Genomic DNA, 20,062 nt, shown 5'->3' with positions numbered 1-20,062 from the left:
CTCGTTCATCTCAATATCTCCGGTCCGTGGCATCGTCATTTCGTCATCGTCTATCTGGATGTGTTATATTTTCCTTGCACCAAAATGACAGGTATATTTATCCATGGCTTGAGCAGGGAGGTCTGGATTGGACTTCAGCCATACAGAGGGAGTTTGGGAGTGGGTTGATGGGACCAGTGGTGGAAAAAGTACCCAATTATCATACTTGAGTAAAAGTAAAGATACCTTAATAGAAAATGACTTAAATAAAAGTAATCCAGTAAAATACTACTTGAGTAAAAGTAAAAAAGTATTTGGTTTTGAATATAGTTAAGTATCAAAAGTAAATGTATAAATAGTGGGTTGATGGGACACCTCATCTTATGGAGTTGTGTTGGATATCAATTTCAAGTTTTAAGCAGTTTGTTTTTATTTCTAATTAAACTGGCATATCAGAAATGTATGTAATCTAGTGCACTAAATATATAATAGAAGTTAGCAGGTGTTATATTAGTGGTGAAGAATACATGTACACCATTGTGTAATGTATTGTAGTGAATGTGGGGACTCGTCCCTCATCCAGCGACTGTCAAACCAACACCTTAGTAGTTACACCAGGAGATATAAAACCTTTGACGAGATTGCTAGGTGTTGGGTAAAGGTCACTACAGTATAGACCAGGTTATGAGGTTGCTAGGTGTTGGGTTAAGGTCACTACAGTATAAACTCAGTATAGACCAGGTTATGAGGTTGCTAGGTGTTGGGTTAAGGTCACTACAGTATAAACTCAGTATAGACCAGGTTATGAGGTTGCTAGGTGTTGGGTTAAGGTCACTACAGTATAAACCAGGTTATGGGGACTGTTCGGTAATTAGTCAAATCCTATGTCATTGGGACAGAAAAAGTAATGATCTGTAGTCAATGTATAATAAACATTGTATAGTTAAAACATGTTTCTTGTGTTAATAACGAACACAGTGTGCTGCAATCTGTTCATTCTGTTTATTTAAACCAGTCTTGCTGTCTGTGGAACATGTCTATGGCTGAACATGGAACAGAACACTAGTGTGATTCAGGAAGGATTCTGGAATGTTAAAGGCAAGATTCACACATTTTGAATCTTATATCGTATTCGTGTATCTGAGCAATTTCTGCCAGAAAACTGACCTGTTATAGTACAGTGTTCTGACATCTACACTATAACAGGTCAGTTATCTGGTGATAGTACAGTGTTCTGACATCTATACTATCACCAGATAACTGACATGTTATAGTAGTGTAGATGTCAACACTATACTATCACCAGATAACTGACCTGTTATAGTAGTGTAGATGTCTAGAACACTATACTATCACCAGATAACTAACCTGTTATAGTAGTGTAGATGTCAACACTATACTATCACCGGATAACTGACCTGTTATAGTAGTGTAGATGTCAACACTATACTATCACCAGATAACTGACATGTTATAGTAGTGTAGATGTCAACACTATACTATCACCAGATAACTGACATGTTATAGTAGTGTAGATGTCAACACTATACTATCACCAGATAACTGACCTGTTATAGTAGTGTAGATGTCTAGAACACTATACTATCACCAGATAACTAACCTGTTATAGTAGTGTAGATGTCAACACTATACTATCACCGGATAACTGAACTGTTATAGTAGTGTAGATGTCAACACTATACTATCACCAGATAACTGACATGTTATAGTAGTGTAGATGTCAACACTATACTATCACCAGATAACTGACCTGTTATAGTAGTGTAGATGTCAATACTATACTATCACCAGATAACTAACATGTTATAGTAGTGTAGATGTCAACACTGTACTATCACCAGATAACTGACCTGTTATAGTAGTGTAGATGTCAACACTATACTATCACCAGATAACTAACCTGTTATAGTAGTGTAGATGTCAACACTATACTATCCCCAGATAACTAACCTGTTATAGTAGTGTAGATGTCAACACTGTACTATCACCAGATAACTGACCTGTTATAGTAGTGTAGATGTCAACACTATACTATCCCCAGATAACTAACCTGTTATAGTAGTGTAGATGTCAACACTATACTATCACCAGATAACTGACCTGTTATAGTAGTGTAGATGTCAACACTATACTATCACCAGATAACTGACCTGTTATAGTAGTGTAGATGTCTAAAACACTATACTATCACCAGATAACTGACCTGTTATAGTAGTGTAGATGTCAACACTATACTATCACCAGGTAACTGACCTGTTATAGTAGTGTAGATGTCAACACTATACTATCACCAGGTAACTGACCTGTTATAGTAGTGTAGATGTCAACACTATACTATCACCAGATAACTGACATGTTATAGTAGTGTAGATGTCAACACTATACTATCACCAGATAACTGACCTGTTATAGTAGTGTAGATGTCAATACTATACTATCACCAGATAACTAACATGTTATAGTAGTGTAGATGTCTAGAACATTGCGGGACGCGGTTTTGTTGTCATTCAAATCCCAGAATGTAGCTTTAAACTAAATAACCAAGGACTACTTCTTTAATTCAACATCACAATACAGGCAGCCCAATTCTGATATTTTGAGGGGGGGGGGGGGGGGCGAAACTAACAGATGGAATTGTTTTAAGTTGGTCGTACCTTGGATCATTTAGCTATTTGATTTTGAATTTTAGGACCCCTTTAGGTATAAAACAATGTAATGATTATAATTGATAAAATCTTGAATTTGGCCTTTACTTCTATAGCCCATAGAAACGCATTCAACAACATTCAGAAATGGCAAATAAGACCCCCCAAAAAATCCTAAGGAATAAGATATTAAAGATTGAAGATTTTGAAGGAAATATAGGAAAGCTCAAGACATATGTATTGGACATATTTAATCCCTTATGTTTGTTGGCACTAAACTACCTCCATATTTGCATTCACTTGTATGGGTTACTGTCAAACGAGTCCCGTGACACATATTCGTTTCTAGCTCAAACGGTTCAGAACAGACAGAAGTTGGCACATCAGCGTTACTGACTTCAGATGAGTCCCATGACACTTGTGAGGATCGAAGAACAAAACAGAGGACATCCTCGCATTCGTGAGAGTCTCCCCTTTCCAAATAGTGTGGTCATAATAGGTTGTAGGCCGTTCGGACGTGATTTTCAGGATGTCTCATGGTCTGAAAAACCTACCTGAATATGTCCAATAGAAACAGAATTGTTTTAAAACTGTTTGGACTAATGATTACACCCCTGTCCTCTCCCTCGTCTCTTTCATTGAACTGAAAGAACTGACCTCGGCATGGTTTCTCAAAAGCATCTCAAGGCTACGTTCATTTTAGAACAGGATATGTGTTTTTGGGTCAGTCAATTACACCATGCCCATTTCAAGCTTGTCTTTCTAAAAAATCATATTTAGGCAAGTTAGTTGGCTAACTCATTGATCCTGCTTTGTAGTATACCCCTCTAGGTGAAAGCCAACCTTATGATGAGTCCTTTCACCATATTGGAAGGAGAGGAGGGATTTTTATGTAATTGGTCTGGTCACATTTCCACTGATGCCATACCAACACCGCCATCTATCTAGTGATCAATTCTGGTGTTTATGACCACTAGCGGACAAATGTATCAAGTATCAGAAGCTGTGTTTACAGCCCTAATTGGTATTTTGTCCAATTACATTAGATTTTTTCACATTAGATCATGTTCAGCACAAATATCAGAATTGGACTGCCTGTGTAAATGCGGCCTTAGAGTAACATCACTGATTTATGTTTTTTTTTGAGCGGGGTATAGTAGTAGATGCCAGGTGCACCAGTTTATGTCAAGAACCTTTTTCATCACATTGGCTGTTTACATAGCCAGCCCAATTCTGATATTTTTTCCACTAATTGGTCTCTTTTGACCAATCACATAAGATCTTTTTCAGAGCTGAAAAATATATAATTTGGCTGCCTGTTTAAATGCAGCCATAGAATAAGATTACATGAACAGGGAGGACCTGATCCTAGCCAGAACAGCACCTCTGAGACGCACATTGTGTGCCTTGATTTATCTAGCTAATAGCTGCTTAATAATGTCTACAACAGACTCCAAGTGAGCAAGCAATAATGTTATTTTGATGGACAGTATTTCTCATGAGATCAAATCATGTTCTTAAACCAAAACATGTTTTAAACCAACTCATGTTTTTAAATTATAGATTTTTATTAAACATCTCTAGTAACACGATAATGGACAAATATTTTGTATTTTCAATTGCAACAATTCACATGATTTCACAATATGTCTGCAAAGTACAGTCTGTGTTTTTTCACTGCAGAGGAAAAAATAACATTTGTAAGGGACCACAAACAATATCAATATATTTGAACAGTACAACTCAACTTTTTTTTGTCTTCATCATATTGGCTTGGCCAACTGAATATTGGCTTGGCCAACTTGGCCGTCATTATATAGCTTGGCCAACTGAAAACCATTCCCTGCAGGCTCAGAGTTCAACTCACATCATCATCATCATCATCACCACTAACTACAAAAATAATCATCATCATTATACTTATTAATAACAAGAGAAAAACGTATCATAATCATCATTATACTCATCAATAACAAGAGGAAAACGATCATCACTATACTCATCAACAACAACAAGAGGAAAACTATCATCATTATACTCATCAATAACAACAAGAGGAAAACTATACTCATCAATAACAACAAGAGGAAAACTATACTCATCAATAACAACAAGAGGAAAACTATCATCATTATACCCATCAATAACAACAAGAGGAAAACGATCATCACTATACTCATCAATAACAACAAGAGGAAAACTATACTCATCAATAACAACAAGAGGAAAACTATACTCATCAATAACAACAAGAGGAAAACGATCATCATTATACTCATCAATAACAACAAGAGAAACTATACTCACTATACTCATCAATAACAACAAGAGGACAACTATACTCATTATACTCATCAATAACAACAAGAGAAACTATACTCATCAATAACAACAAGAGGAAAACTATCACCATTATACTCATCAATAACAACAAGAGAAAAACGATCATCACTATACTCATCAATAACAACAAGAGGAAAACTATCATCATTATACCCATCAATAACAACAAGAGGAAAACGATCATCACTATACTCATCAATAACAACAAGAGGAAAACTATACTCATCAATAACAACAAGAGGAAAACTATACTCATCAATAACAACAAGAGGAAAACGATCATCATTATACTCATCAATAACAACAAGAGAAACTATACTCACTATACTCATCAATAACAACAAGAGGACAACTATACTCATTATACTCATCAATAACAACAAGAGAAACTATACTCATCAATAACAACAAGAGGAAAACTATCACCATTATACTCATCAATAACAACAAGAGGAAAACGATCATCATTATACTAATCAATAACAACAAGAGAAACTATACTCATCAATAACAACAAGAGGAAAACTATACTCATCAATAACAGCAAGAGGACAACTATACTCATTATACTCATCAATAACAACAAGAGGACAACTATACTCATTAATAACAACAAAAGGAAAACTATCATCATTATACTCATCAATAACAACAAGAGGAAAACTATACTCATCAATAACAACAAGAGGAAAACTATCATCATTATACCCATCAATAACAACAAGAGGAAAACGATCATCATTATACTCATCAATAACAACAAGAGGAAAACTCATTATCATCATCACAAGCAATAACAAGTAGAGGGAAACTTATTATCAGTATACTCATGAACAAAAAGAAAATGATCGTCAAGAACAAACAAATAATCTTCATCGATAACAACAGCAACAACCTAATCAACAACAAAAATAAAATAATTTTACTCACTTATCAACACATAAAAATCATCAACAAACTAAATCTTAGTAACTTAATAACTGAGCACTAATGAAGTTGCATTAGTGCTGTGCACTGATCATGAATTACACTTTCTCCAATCAAATGTGTTCAAAGCAATGAGGTGTGCGAACAAATCCCTATTAAGGTGTGGTTCAATAAAAACAAATAACAATTTGCACAACATTTAATTAAAAGTATAATAAATGTGTAACACCTGTATATGAAACAACAAATGGATTTTTTAAACAAGAAAAATCACATTAAGATGAAAATGTAAAATAACAGAAACAAAAGCCAAGCCAAAAGTTTACTACTAAACCGCGCAGCCCTTCTAATCATTAATCAGTGATTTAGGCATATCAAGCTATAGGCTAGATTATAATTGGAGAGAAATATATTTATTATAATTAAAAATGAGAAATGGAGGACCAGCTCATCAATATGGCCTGTGTATTCTGTTAATTTATGAGATATACTTTTCTTACTTTTTGTATGATTTTAGAAATAGCTTAAAACAGTTTACTTACATCTACATCTACATCTAATTATTGTTTTACTCTGATAAGAATATTGGCATTCCTTTCTCATACACTGAGTGGACAACTGCTCTTTCCATGACAGACTGACCAGGTGAATCCTTTAATCGGTGTAGATGAAGCAGAGGAGACAGGTTAAATATGGATTTTTAACCTTTGAAACATGGATTGTTTGTGTTTCATTGAACAGGGTATGGTAGTAGGTGCCAGGTGCACCGGTTTATGTCAAGAACTGCAACCTGCTGAGTTTTTCATGCTCAACAGTTTTCCGTGTGTATCAAGAATGATCCAGCAAACAAAGGACAACTAGCCAACTTGACACGACTGTGAGAAGTATTTGAGTCAACATGGGCCAGCATCCCTGTGGAACGCTTTCGAAGAGTCCACACCACTACGAATTGAGGCTGTTCTGAGGGCAAAAGAAAGGGGTGCAACTCGATATTAGGAAGGTGTTCCTAATGTTTGGTATACTCAGTGTATATTCAAAGTGAAAGCTATTCCATTATAGAACATCTGATCTGTAAATAGCAAGAAGTCATAGTTTATGAATTGTATTTGCAAATATTATTTTCTGTGCTGCAGTTATTTTCAAAATTGCATTCGGTATTGTCAGATATGCACAGTTTTTGCAAAACTCTGGTTTGAGACAACTGGCTCCTCATATTTTGATTCTGTGATATACCATGTGTGAGGTATTTGTGGTTGTCAACTTAATACATGTTTTAACGGCCAATAATATATTTGGCCTACAATTCAGAGCCTCATTATAGATTTCCCCTATTCACTCACATTGAATGAGCCCTTCAAGCTCTTCATTGCATCCTCAGCTGTTAAAATGTTCCAGTCCTCTGGGATATCGGCAGGAAGTGAGTCAGTGCGTTCAGCAATTCTCTCATTGAATATGGCCATCACATACTTCCAATAGTCTGAAGCCTCAATACTGGTGTCTCCAGTTATGATCCAGTCAGGATAGTATGTCTGGTACTTCTTGTAAGGGTGACCATCATCTCCTGTTAGATCATTAATGAACAGCCCATTGCCTATCACGGAGGAGGAGCATATGTTAGTTAATAACACATTTGACTGCTTATTCCTCCAACCACTGAGCCCTTTTGGACGATGAATGGAGGTGAAGTGTTTGGTATGCTCCTTACCTCCTGCTTCACAGGGTGCTTTGCAGAAGGGACATACCTCCCCACAGCCAAACAGACTGGTGAACATCTTGTCCTGAGGCTTGAATGGCAGAAGTCTGAGCCTTTTTGTGATGTATCTAAGGTCAGTTTTCCGGTCATAAACAGATGCCAGTGACTTCTCCATTTCCCTCACAAACTCTGTGAGATACTTAGCAAACTGTTCTGTGTTTGCTGTGCTCGTGTTCAGAATCATAATGGAATCCAAAGCATCCTTGGGAAAGGCGAGATGCTCTCCCAACATATTGCAAATTATCCCAATGAATGTCTTAATGTTGTTTACCGTGCTAGATGCTTTACTGACAGTTGAAATGTTATCAGTAATTTTCCGGACTATATTTGAAAGATGTTTATTCTCCATTTTCTGCAGTCTCCTCTCTTTTGAGAGTTGCTTGACAATTTGATCAAATAACCACTGCTTCACAAATGTTTTATAAAAGTGTATGTAATCGCTATATTTCTCATAATTTTCATCAGTCAGGAGTTCTTTTAAAATGGAGAACTGGAAAGCCGTTCTTGTGCTGTAATCCTCTGACCCTTCACCGGTCACCACTTCATCAACCACATCAGGACCAATCCTTTTGGTCACATAGTCCTGTACAGCTGGCCGCAAACAGAGCTTTGCGAAGTCCTCAGCTTTCTTTTGGCACTGGTCTCGCTCATGGAACAAGTTCATGAAGTCAGTATAGTAGTTGTCCTTTGACTGTTCCAGACACTTCCTTGGGTCATTGAGTGCAATGAAATCATCATGCATCTTTTGGAACTGTCTTGCTGCTATGCCACAGATGTGTAGCTTCAGATTAACCTCACATTCATCACCGACTTTCATTTTCTTTTGTTGCTGCAATGTTTCATCAATCTTGTTAAGAAGTTCTTTGATGTTAGTGTCATGATAATCTGTTTTGTGCTCCACCTTCTGTCTTATAAAGTCCTGACACTGTGTTATGATGTCATTACAGAAGTCTTGCAGCTTTTTCCTGTGATGGTCATGATCCCTGTGCACCACAAAGCCTTTAGTCTTCTCCCACAACCCCCCTGATTCCACAACAAAGGCTGCCTTCCCACAATCCACCAGTCTGGTTCCAACCAACAGACTGTTGACATGACTGCCCCTTGTTGACAGATTTCCTCTCAACATGATAAAGGCATCTTGGGAAACATCTCGCTTAGGAAGTCCTTTGAAATTTATCTCAGACAGAGTTTTACTCCACATGTTTTCAAACTCTTTACTGAGGGCCTTATCTGAAAGAACAGATTTTTTCTGTCTACAATTCTGAAGCAAATCTAGAACCTTCTTTTCCATTGTACTTGCCTGAGAACTCTTGATGTTGTCCAGTTCTGCCATTCCCTCTTTGATTTCAACAGCTCCTTGAAGTTTGTTTCTCACTGTGTTTTCTGTCTCTCGTCTCAGTGTTTTGGCACTGGACACAAAGTCCTCCTTGTATTTTTCCACCAGATTGACATGGCCATCTTGATTTTCAAAGTATTTCACCAGATTGTCTTGGATTTCCTTTTCTCCCAATGACAGTTTCTCAGATGCCTCTGCCATCAATTCATTTAGCACATTTCCTATGGACTGCCCAAGATTTTTATCTGTCATGCCAATATTGTTAATTTTTGTTTCAGCACCAATCATCCAGTTGTACATCTCCTTCTGGAAGGCCCATTCCCAACCATTGTACTCAGAGCACAATTTGGAATATGCATCCGCAACCAAGCTGTTTCTGAAACTAAAGATGAATTTCTCAAATTTCACAGACTTCCACAAGCTTTGTGTCCACTTCAGGAAATGTGTCAAGTCATCATTTCTCTGGCATTTTATGAAATCTTTAATTAAGGTCTTCTTGAAGCCGCATGCTGCCTCACTGTATCCTGCATTGACTGGAGCCATAGGGGGAGTCCCATGCCACAGTCCTGGGATGTAGCAGCTGCTTGTGTCTGGATCATACTCCATCACATCAGTGAACTTGGTGATATTCTCCTTCTTCTCCATTCTGGCTGCTGCCTGGGTCATTTCATTCAACTGTTCCAACAACTTCTTCCTGTCCCTCATGTTGTTGTCATGAGCAGACATGTCTGACACATTCTGATGCACAAAATGACATATCGGCTTCTTCCCCACTTCCTTCATCCTGATAAAAGCATGAACAACAATCTGAAGAATGTCTTTCATCTCTGTGGAGTTCTCCATGGCGATGTTGATGATAGTGACATCACTGAGTCCTATTACCAGTGTGGCCAGTTCATTGTCATGTTCATGGCTATCATCTAGTTGAGCCAACTCTGGTGATTTCAACCCCTCCGTATCAATAATCATGATGAAGTCACATTTCAGTTCCTCCTTGAGTTCTTTGTTGACTTTAATCAGCAGCATGAAGGCCCCTCTGGTGCATCTTCCACTGCTGACAGCAAACTGGACCCCAAACATGGTGTTGAGGAGAGTGGACTTCCCTGTGCTTTGGACCCCTAAAACTGTGACCACCCGGATCTTGCTGTTGGATTGGACAAGAGTATGAAGCTGAGTCAGAACAGCTGATATCCATTTTAGAGGGATATTTGATGCATCTCCATCCACAAGCTCAACGGGGAAACCATCCAACAGCATCTGAGCACACAATCCAGGGAGATGCTCCATCTGTTTTCTTTGTAGGCTACTTTCAGGAAGGGAGCAGGAAGCTTCATATAACTGGCCCAACTCACGCAGGAAGTGTTCAAGTCCCAAGGAACAGTCAGATAATTGCTTATCCAAATCTTTAATGTCGTCTTTTTTCTCCGGAGAATGTTGGCAAAGATCTTTGTACCGGTCCCGCAATCCAGACAGGTTCTGACGTGACAGATTGTCCAGATTTATCCGCATCCATCTGAGGAAATAGGAACGCTCAGCTCCTGAACTTGACAATCCTAAAATGAAGCTTGCCATTGAATCTGACATGTCAAATGTATATTGCTTCTCTCTCAGCTCTTTCTCCTTCTTCTTCAGAGAGCTCTTGTAGTGTTCAATGTCTTTATCTCCTGCTTTTCTCAGTCTACACATCTCTTTCTCCAACTGGGAAAGCTCTTTCCAGATTGTTCCTTGTAAGGGTAGCTGTTCATGTTTGAAATTCATTGTGTCTTTGAAGTTACTGGTGATTTCTTTTGCCTTCTTCCTGGCACTCTGACACTCACCGTCTTCATCAACCAGAATCCCCAGCTGATGAGCCACGTCAGCCATGTTTTCAATTGTCAATCTGTTTTTACTTTTTTCGATGATGTCACCCACAGATGACTGCAGGGTTTTGACAAATTCTGCATCATTCTGCTTCTTCTTCACAATCACATTTGTTGGGTTGATACTGTAATTCGTGATCATTTTCTTCAATGTGTCCACCCTGAATGTTTTTCTCTGAGAGTTGACAACCAGAAATATCTCTGCTTTTGTGATTTCTGCTTCCAAAACCTTGAAATCTGCCTCAAAATCATCAATGAAAATGTAAACTGCAGCTGATGTTTGACACAGAAAGGAGAACTGTGTTTTAAAGGACCTGATGTCTCCTCTGAGATTGGCCACCGCCACAGGCTTAGTGAACATGTCTATGTTTCTGTTCCCACATGGAAAGTACCAGCTGATTTCAACCAGACCATCTGAGATTTGCCGAGAGACATCGCCACATTCCATATCATGATGAACAAATGTATCATGGTACTGTTGAGGGTTACTAAGCAACTTGTTCAAAATCTGAGACTTGGACAAGCTGCTTTGTCCTAACCTAACAAAGGACACCATGGGAATATCAGAGAGAACTATTCTCTCCTCCACAAAAGCATTTGTGGCCATTTGGGAAGAGGGTCTAAATTTCCTCACTATGTCCCTCAAGGCCCACAGCATCAAAGTGCTTTGTTTTGTGTCACAGTTGGGCAGCAGCAGAGGAACAGCAAACTGACACATGGACATTTTCTGGACCATCTCCTGCTGCAGGAAACCATCTGAACACAGAAACAGGGCAGTTATCAGGTCCAGTGGATTAATGACGTTGCTGTTATCAGAGTCAGTGTCCAGGTTGTCTACTCCATAATAGGAAAACTCCTGGTCAGTGGTCAGACATTTAACACTCCTTGCATTCACATTTGTCATCATTAACTTCTTCAGGAAGGCCCCTGGAAGTGACTGCATAGTGGTAAGGGGTTCATCTGATGTAGTATTAGCATTTATCTCAAGGACAGTACTTAACGTCAGCTTGTTTTCATAATGATCTTCTAGTCCAGTCTTTGACAACAGCTCCATGAGACAGGATCCTGAAGATAGAAATGAAAAGAGAGCCACGATTACAAATACCATTTCCTCCTCAACGTGTAGCAGAAAAGCACACTAACCGGTGTTTTACACTGTACTTTGGATGAAGTTAAAGTAAGCAAAGGCAAAGCGTCTCTGTGACACAACACTCATAGAAATGGAAGCAAACATTTATATGTGAATGAATGAAAACACTCATTTGCAATGCTAACATATACTTGTCCTGATTATGAATGTGTATAAAGGCTAGAACATTTCACCCATGTAAAACATTCCTCAAAATGCTTTAATAGTTTATAAATGCTTATTAATTAATACTTTTTTATAACAAAGTGTTACCAAATCATATGCCATTGAAAGTGAAGTATTGTGGTACCTTGGGTTGTTTCTTCTGGGGACCCCTCCTTCTTTGGCTTCAACTCATCTGTGGTTTTTGGCAGTGGCTCTACCTCTTCAATATTCTATAAAAAGTTGAATTCATAAGTGAACATGTTTAATATATTATGACATTGAATCTAGAATTCTGGTCAGTTGAGGATAAAGCACAATATCTTCCATTTAGAATTAGGGCACATTGATTCCTAGTTACGGCTAACATTGTCCTGTTGTGATACCTATCTTCTTTATATTGCCAATGTTACCTTTGTGTAGGTGGTATGTTTGGAAAACGATAATGTGAGAGAACAGTTATGTATTTACCTGATTTATTTGATATTGATGGTAAACAATAATATTCACAAAGACAATTACATAGATAGGACTGCATAGACAGGATGTTGTGAGTTTAACCCAGACAATACAACACCCCCCCCCCCCCCCGTACAGATAATTACAAGATGAACGCAGAGTGCCTTATGATGCCCCTTGGTCTGTATGGGAGGGGTGGAACCAGCCATGACTAACCATTATTAGTATCAGCTACATAAGAAACAGCCTTATTCTGTAAAGGTTAAACTCTCAGCCCAACAGTCAAGAGTGTTGGGTTGACTAGTTTCATTATTACAATAATTAATCAATATAGAAAAAAATATGATTGTTTGAAGAAATGACAAAGTCTCTCTCACTTGATTAGAATATTCCACGGCAATAGTAACTTTACACTTTTAACATAAAAATGTCCCCTTAGTTCCCATTTCAACATAATATTTGAAGGTACAGTATAACCATGTTGAAACAGCAGCCATAACATCACCAAACGGTCACAATAAACTTTTCAACTTTTTCCAAGTGTAGCTCTATAAAATTCAACAACTCGCCCAAAAGACTTCATTAGGAGCAAGATCACGTATAATAACAGCACAACAGTGGTTGCTATCTTTTATGGCAGGACAAATTTTCACAGTAACCTACTTGGCATAACCCGAGTCATCACCCACCTTCAGTTCTTCCTGTTTTTTCTGGTGCATCTTCTCTTCCAAGACCATTTCTGGTTTGTAAAGGGATGCAGCTGGAATCTCTGGATGGGGCTTTGGGTCAATAATACACAAATGAATGATGTCACTAGATCCATACAGTTACAATTAGAGTTTTATTTTCATTCACTTTACATAGCTTATATTTAAAATGTATATTACAACAAACACAAGCTGGTACTCAACGTCTTATCACATTTAGCTTTGACCTTGAAATGGAACATCTCACATTACAGAAACACGATCAGCATGACCACTGAGGATGTAAAAGTGTGTCTTACCCTCTCTTCCTCCTCCTTCTTGCCAACGGGTTTCCCCAATACCTCCTCTGCTGCACCTGGAATGGAGGTTGATATATAGTACTGTAGTGATGGCACTATCTCAGATGCAGAAGGGAGATGCAGTGAGATCAGTGAAACTGTGTTTATGACTCTAGCTTACCACTAAGTAAGTCATTTTACAGTATGTATTGGTGTCAGGAGAGTTCTATACTCCTGTTCATTTACCAATTCAATTAAGTTAACCTTAGTCTGTTATATCAGGATTTGTAAGATACTGATAGAAAAGAAAACAGACAGAGGCCCAGTCGACCAAAGTTAAATGTTTATTCACGGGAACGTTCTCCCGGGTACAGTACAAGACCTTCAATTTATAGCGACACATACTTCCACACCAACCATCAAACCCGCCCGCCAATAGAGCCTAGGGGAGTACATGGGAATAGTGTCTTCCCCTAAGATAGGGAGAGACCTGGGACTGGGAAGTGTGCCAGCCAAGGTCTCCCCGGATCTGGCTCAGACAGATAGTCTGTTCTCAAAACACTAGACACATTGTTCCCAAAACGTTGATTCTGACTAAAACCACACACCGTATTATATAATCATCGAATGAGTCTAACACTTACACACATGTATTATAATAATCTAATGATTCAAATTAATTTCATACAATCACATGGTATCAGACCTGTGGTTTCAGGACTGTAACATTCTAATCATTTATTAAAACACATTTCCTTATCAATTGGGTTCTTTTCTGCTTATGTGTTCTCATTGATGCTAAACCCACCAATGGTGTGCGTGGCAAAATAGCTCTATTTTCATGTAATTTGACCAAAGCATTGTTTCCAATACAACTAGAGCTCTTTGGCCACACCAGTGGTGGGTTTGCCATTGAACTTAGATTCTATGAGCAGAAAATAACCCAATCCTACTGTAAAATATGGTGTTGGATCTTTTGTGTCATGGGACAATATTTCTTCCACTGGCCCTTGTTAAGGTCAACGGCGTCATGAACTTTACCCAGTACCAGGACATCTTCATGTGGATGTCCCAGCAAGACAATAATCACAAGTACACATTAAAATCCACAAATAAATTATTAATTGGCCACAAAAATCAACATTTTACAATGGCCATCTCAGACTCCGGACTTGAAAACCTGTGGTTTGAATTGAAAAGGGCATTCCATAAGTGGAGACAAAGGATATCAATGGGCTGAGATCCAAGGGTGGGTAAGTTACTTTATAAATTAAATCAGTTACAGTTGCTAGTTACCTGTAACTTTTGGATTACCCCAAACTCAGTAACGTAATCGGATTACTTTCCATTCCCTTGAGATAACCTGCGCCGCTTAAGGCGAAAGTAATAAGCTGGCACAGCCCCAAAGTGATATAATCAAAATGTTTACGTTACCCCTAACCTTAATCACACCCTTATGCATAATCCTAACCATAAATTAAGAACAACAAAAAAATTTTTTTACAATGTAGCCAATTTTGACTTTGCAGTTGGCCCATCTAGAGGAAATAACTTAGTTCTTCCTCAAGGGCAAGATTCATCCCAATAAATGTCAACCTGAAGAACAAGATTCATCCCAATAAATGTCAACCTGAAGGACAAGATTCATCCCAATAAATGTCAACCTGAAGGACAAGATTCATCCCAATAAATGTCAACCTGAAGGACAAGATTCATCCCAATAAATGTCAACCTGAAGAACAAGATTCATCCCAATAAATGTCAACCTGAAGGACAAGATTCATCCCAATAAATGTCAACCTGAAGGACAAGATTCATCCCAATAAATGTCAACCTGAAGGACAAGATTCATCCCAATAAACATCAACCTGCTTAAGAAGCATTAGAAGAACACAAAAATGAATATTACAAATGTAACCACATGTAAGATAAATCAATACGTTTACATAGCTGGCAATAAATGGATGTTGCATTTTACTTTATGGGTTGGTTATGTAGGCTTCTTTTCAGCCGTTTCTTTCTACTACAGATAATAATATGATTTGGCTATATAAAAACAAATGTCAAACAGTCCAGTTCCAGTCATTACAATTATGTAAAAACCCCTTGATCTGCAAGAATGGGACCTTGAAAAATGGAAACATAGATTAGCCAAATTGTTTAACCTGAGCATAACCCAAAAAACGAAGGCCTAATTAGCACATTCTGTTGTTTAGGATTTTGTTGTCATGGAGGACTGATTGGGGTCCTTGCCTCCAGTTGAAAAATAAATGCTATTCTCTGTATGGCATGCTTTGAGCACTACCAAAAAGTGCTATTTGCATGTGAAAAATGTATCCCATATGCTGCATTTGCTGTAGATTCCGTTGTTGTTGACACGTTGATGTCTCCATAACTTTTTTTTCAAGACGACGCCGGAGAAGAAGGCTGAGGTTTTACATATCCCTAACCAATAGTGTTTTTGTTTGTTTCTATGCGTTGTTTGTAACTTATTTTTTTACTTATTTTGTACATAATGTTGCTGCTACCGTCTCGTTTGACCAAAAATAACTTATGGACATCAGAACTGCGATTACTCACCAAGAATTGGAAGAATATTTTTTTTCCTTTAATGAGTCTGACAAGCCCGACGTGAATGAACAACTGATTTCCCAGCAACAGGCCCAAATCCCAGTAATTTGCGTGAAGGGAAGGTGGTAAAAAAGGGGCCGGAGGGCGGGCTGTGAATTCGTAGGCGATCAAATAAACCCCCACTTCCTTCCATTCTGCTGACAAACATGCAACCTTTGGAATATAAAATCGATGACCTACGCGGAAGATTAAACTACCAACAGGACATTCAAAACTGTAATATCTAAAGCTTCACGGAGTCGTGGCTGAACGATGACACTTTCAACATACAGCTGGCTGGTCATATGCTGTATCAGCAGGATAGAACAGCAGCATCTGGTAAGACAAGGGGCGGCGCACTATGTATTTTTGTATATAACAGCTGGTGCACAATATCTAAGGAAATCTCGAGGTTTTGCTCGCTTGAGGTAGAGTATCTCATGATAAGTTGTAGACCACACTATCTACCAAGAGAGTTTTCATCTGTATTTTTCATAGCTGTCTACATACCACCACAGACTGATTCTGCACTAAGACCGCACTCAATGAGCTTTTATTCCGCCATAAGCAAACAAGAAAATGCTCAACCAGAGGTGGCGCTCCTAGTAACCGGGACATTAATGCAGGGAAACTTAAATCAATCTTACATTTCTATCAGCATGTTAAATGTGCAACCAGATGGAAAAGAACTCTAGACCACCTTTACTCCACACACAAAGACGCGTACAAAGCTCTCTCTCACCATCCATTTGGTAAATCTGACCATAGTTCTATCCTCCCGATTCCTATCGACAAGAACAAATGTAAGCAGGTAGCACCAGTGACTCGATAAATAAATTAAAAGGTGGTCAGACGAAGCAGATGCTAATTCATTTTTTTGTTATTATTTAATTAGGCAAGGCAGAACAAGTACTTATTTACAATGACAGCCTACCAAAATGCAAAAGGCCTCCTGCGGGTAAGGTGGCTTGGATTTTAATATATATATATATATAAACATAAATATATATATTTAAAAAAAAAATATCTATATATATATTTAAAAAAAAATATATATATATATATATATATATATATTTTATATATAACAGTCTTGGAGGACTGTTTGGGCTCATTGCTTCAAGTTTAAAAGTAAATGATGCTCTCTGAAAGACATGCACTGAGCACTACCGAAAAGTGATATTTGCATGTGAAAAATTAATGACATATGCTGCACTTCTTAAAAGGATTCACACCTTTTTTTTAAATTTTCATCTAAAACGACATAACCAAATCTAACTGCCTGTAGCTCAGGCCCTGAGGCAAGGATATGCATATTCTTGGTACCATTTGAAAGGAAACACGCTGACGTTTGTGGATATGTGAAAGGAATGTAGGAGTATATAACACATTAGATCTGGTGAAGGATAATACAAAGAAAAATAACTTCTTTTGTATCTTTGAAATGCAAGAGAAGGGCCATAATGTATTATTCCAGCCCAGTTGCAGTTTAGATTTTGCAGTGTATATGCAAAGTGTTAGACTGATCCAGTGAACCATTGCATTTCTGTTCAAAACATTGTATCAAGACTGCCCAAATGTGCCTAATTTGTTTATTCATAACTTTTCATGTTTAAAACGGTGCACTCTGCTCAAACAATAGCATGGTATTGGTTCACTTTAATAGCTACTGTAAATTGGACAGTGCAGTTAGATTAACAAGCATTTTATAAATCTTCTTCAGTCTAGGGTCTATTTTTCTGAATTTCCGCCTGACTGACGTGCCCAAAGTAAACTACCTGTTAAACAGGCCCACAAACCAGGATTTGCATATAATTGGTAGCATTGAATAGAAAACTCTTTGAAGTTTGTAGAAATGTTAAAATAATGCATGAGACTATAACACAATTGATATGGCAGGCGAAAAATCTAAAGAAAGGTCCCAGGCTCTTAGCTATGGGTCCTATGCAATTCTAGATCCCAGATTGCAATTCCTATGGCTTCCACTAGATGTCAACAGTCTTTGTTCATTGTTTCAGGCTTGTTTCTTCCAAAACTAGGAAGAATTTGGAGTTTTGGAAGAAAGAGTCCTGGTGGAAAATCTGTATGTCGGCTCAGAGGATTAAGGATTTAATAGAAACGTAGTTTGACTTGTTTGAACAGTTCAGTGGTAGCTTTTTGGATTCCTTTCTCTGCAAGTTGAATGAGTTGATTACTGAAATCAATGCGCCAACTAAACTGACTTTTTGGGATATAAAGAAGGATTTTATCTAACAAAACGTCCATTCATGTTGTAGCTGGGAACCTTAGCGTCTCAACTGGCCAATTGCCAGTGGAAATGCAGATTGCCAGATTCAAATAAAATGATATAAAATTCAAACTTCCATTAAATCACATATGAAAGATACTCAAGTAATGCTACACTCGTTGCGAATCCAGCCAACATGTCAGATTTTAAAAATGATTTTTGGCGAAAGCATAAGAAGCTATTATCTGATAGCATGCACCAATCTGCACCAGTAGTAGACAAAAGAGCTAGCTTGGCAGGCGCTACACAAAACGCTGACATAAAATATAAAATATGCATTACCTTTGACTAGCTTCTTTTGTTGGCACTCCAATATGTCCCATAAACATCACAATTGGTCCTTTTGTACGATTAATTCCGTCCATATATTTCGAAAATGTCCATTTATAAAGCCCGTTTGATCCATAAAAAAACTGCTTCGAAAAACGCAACGTCACTACAAAATATTTCAAAATTTGCCTATAAACTTTGCAAAAATATTTCAAACTACTTTTGTATTACAACGGTATTTTTAAACGTTAATAATCAATCAAATTGTAGACGGGGCAATCTGTATTCAATACATGAACGAAAAGAAATAACTCTGCTCATGACGTCTTGTGCAACTCACAAAAGGTTCCCCCGTTCCGAGTTGGCCTACTTCCTGCTAAGACAAAGAAATAACCTCAGCCATATTCCAAACACTGGCGACATCGTGTTGAAAATGTTGGTACGGAAAGTATATTTCTATTAAATGACCAATGGCAAAGACAATAGAAGGGAAGAGAGATGGGGAAGAGAGATGGGCAATAGGGAAGAGAGATGGGAAAAAATAAAGAATAATTCTGAACAGTTAGTCCTCGGGGTTCTGCCTGGTACATAAGTTATGTTATACTCACAGACATGATTCAAACAGTTTTAGAAACTTCAGTGTTTTTTTATCCAAATCTATGAATAATATGCATATCTTATATTCTTGGCATGAGTAGCAGGAAGTTGAAATTGGGCACGCTATTTATCCAAAAGTGAAAATTCTGCCGCTAGCTTTAAGAGGTTTTAACAAGAATTTAAGCTTTTAACCGATATAAGATATTTGTATGTTCATAAATGTTTATATTACGATTATTTATTTGAATTGTGCGCCCTCCATTTTCACCGGATGCTTTCGACAGGTGTCCCTCTAGCGGGACGCCTAGCCTTAACCTCTTGAAACTCTAGGGGCGCTATATCATTTTTGGATAAAAAGACGTGCCCGTTTTAAGCGCAATATTTTGTCACAAAAAGATGCTCGACTATGCATATAGTTGATAGCTATGGAAAGAAACCACTCTGACGTTTCCAGAACTGCAAAGATATTCTCTGTGCGTGCCCTAGAACGTGAGCTACAGGCAAAACCAAGATGAAACGGCATCCAGGAAATCAGCAGGATTTTTGAGACTCCGTTTTCCATTGTCTCCTTATATGGCTGTGAATGCGAGAGGAATGAGCCTGTCCTTTCTGTCGTTTCCCCAAGGTGTCTGCAGCATTGTGACGTATTTGTAGGCATATCATTGGAAGATTGACCATAAGAGACCACATTTACCAGGTG

The 20,062-nt window shown here is 37.9% G+C and overlaps 1 protein-coding gene across 1 annotated transcript in view; it reads right to left on the bottom strand.

Moving 5' to 3' along the window:
• Positions 1 to 6,100: 6,100 nt before the first annotated feature.
• Positions 6,101 to 20,062, bottom strand: part of LOC135507175 (interferon-induced very large GTPase 1-like) — a 59,222-nt gene continuing 45,260 nt past the window's right edge. The window contains exons 9-12 of the mRNA XM_064926762.1: positions 13,620 to 13,675; positions 13,303 to 13,392; positions 12,303 to 12,387; positions 6,101 to 11,928 (exon numbers count right to left, since the gene is read on the bottom strand). Of these exons, the coding sequence (XP_064782834.1) occupies positions 7,244 to 11,928; positions 12,303 to 12,387; positions 13,303 to 13,392; positions 13,620 to 13,675 (4,916 nt within the window). The 3' untranslated portion in view covers positions 6,101 to 7,243. The remainder of the gene's footprint in view (positions 11,929 to 12,302; positions 12,388 to 13,302; positions 13,393 to 13,619; positions 13,676 to 20,062) is intronic.

Source organism: Oncorhynchus masou, chromosome 20 (genome assembly GCF_036934945.1).
Source record: "Oncorhynchus masou masou isolate Uvic2021 chromosome 20, UVic_Omas_1.1, whole genome shotgun sequence".
Lineage (NCBI taxonomy): Eukaryota > Metazoa > Chordata > Actinopteri > Salmoniformes > Salmonidae > Oncorhynchus > Oncorhynchus masou.
This window is presented reverse-complemented; position numbering and strand designations above follow the sequence as displayed.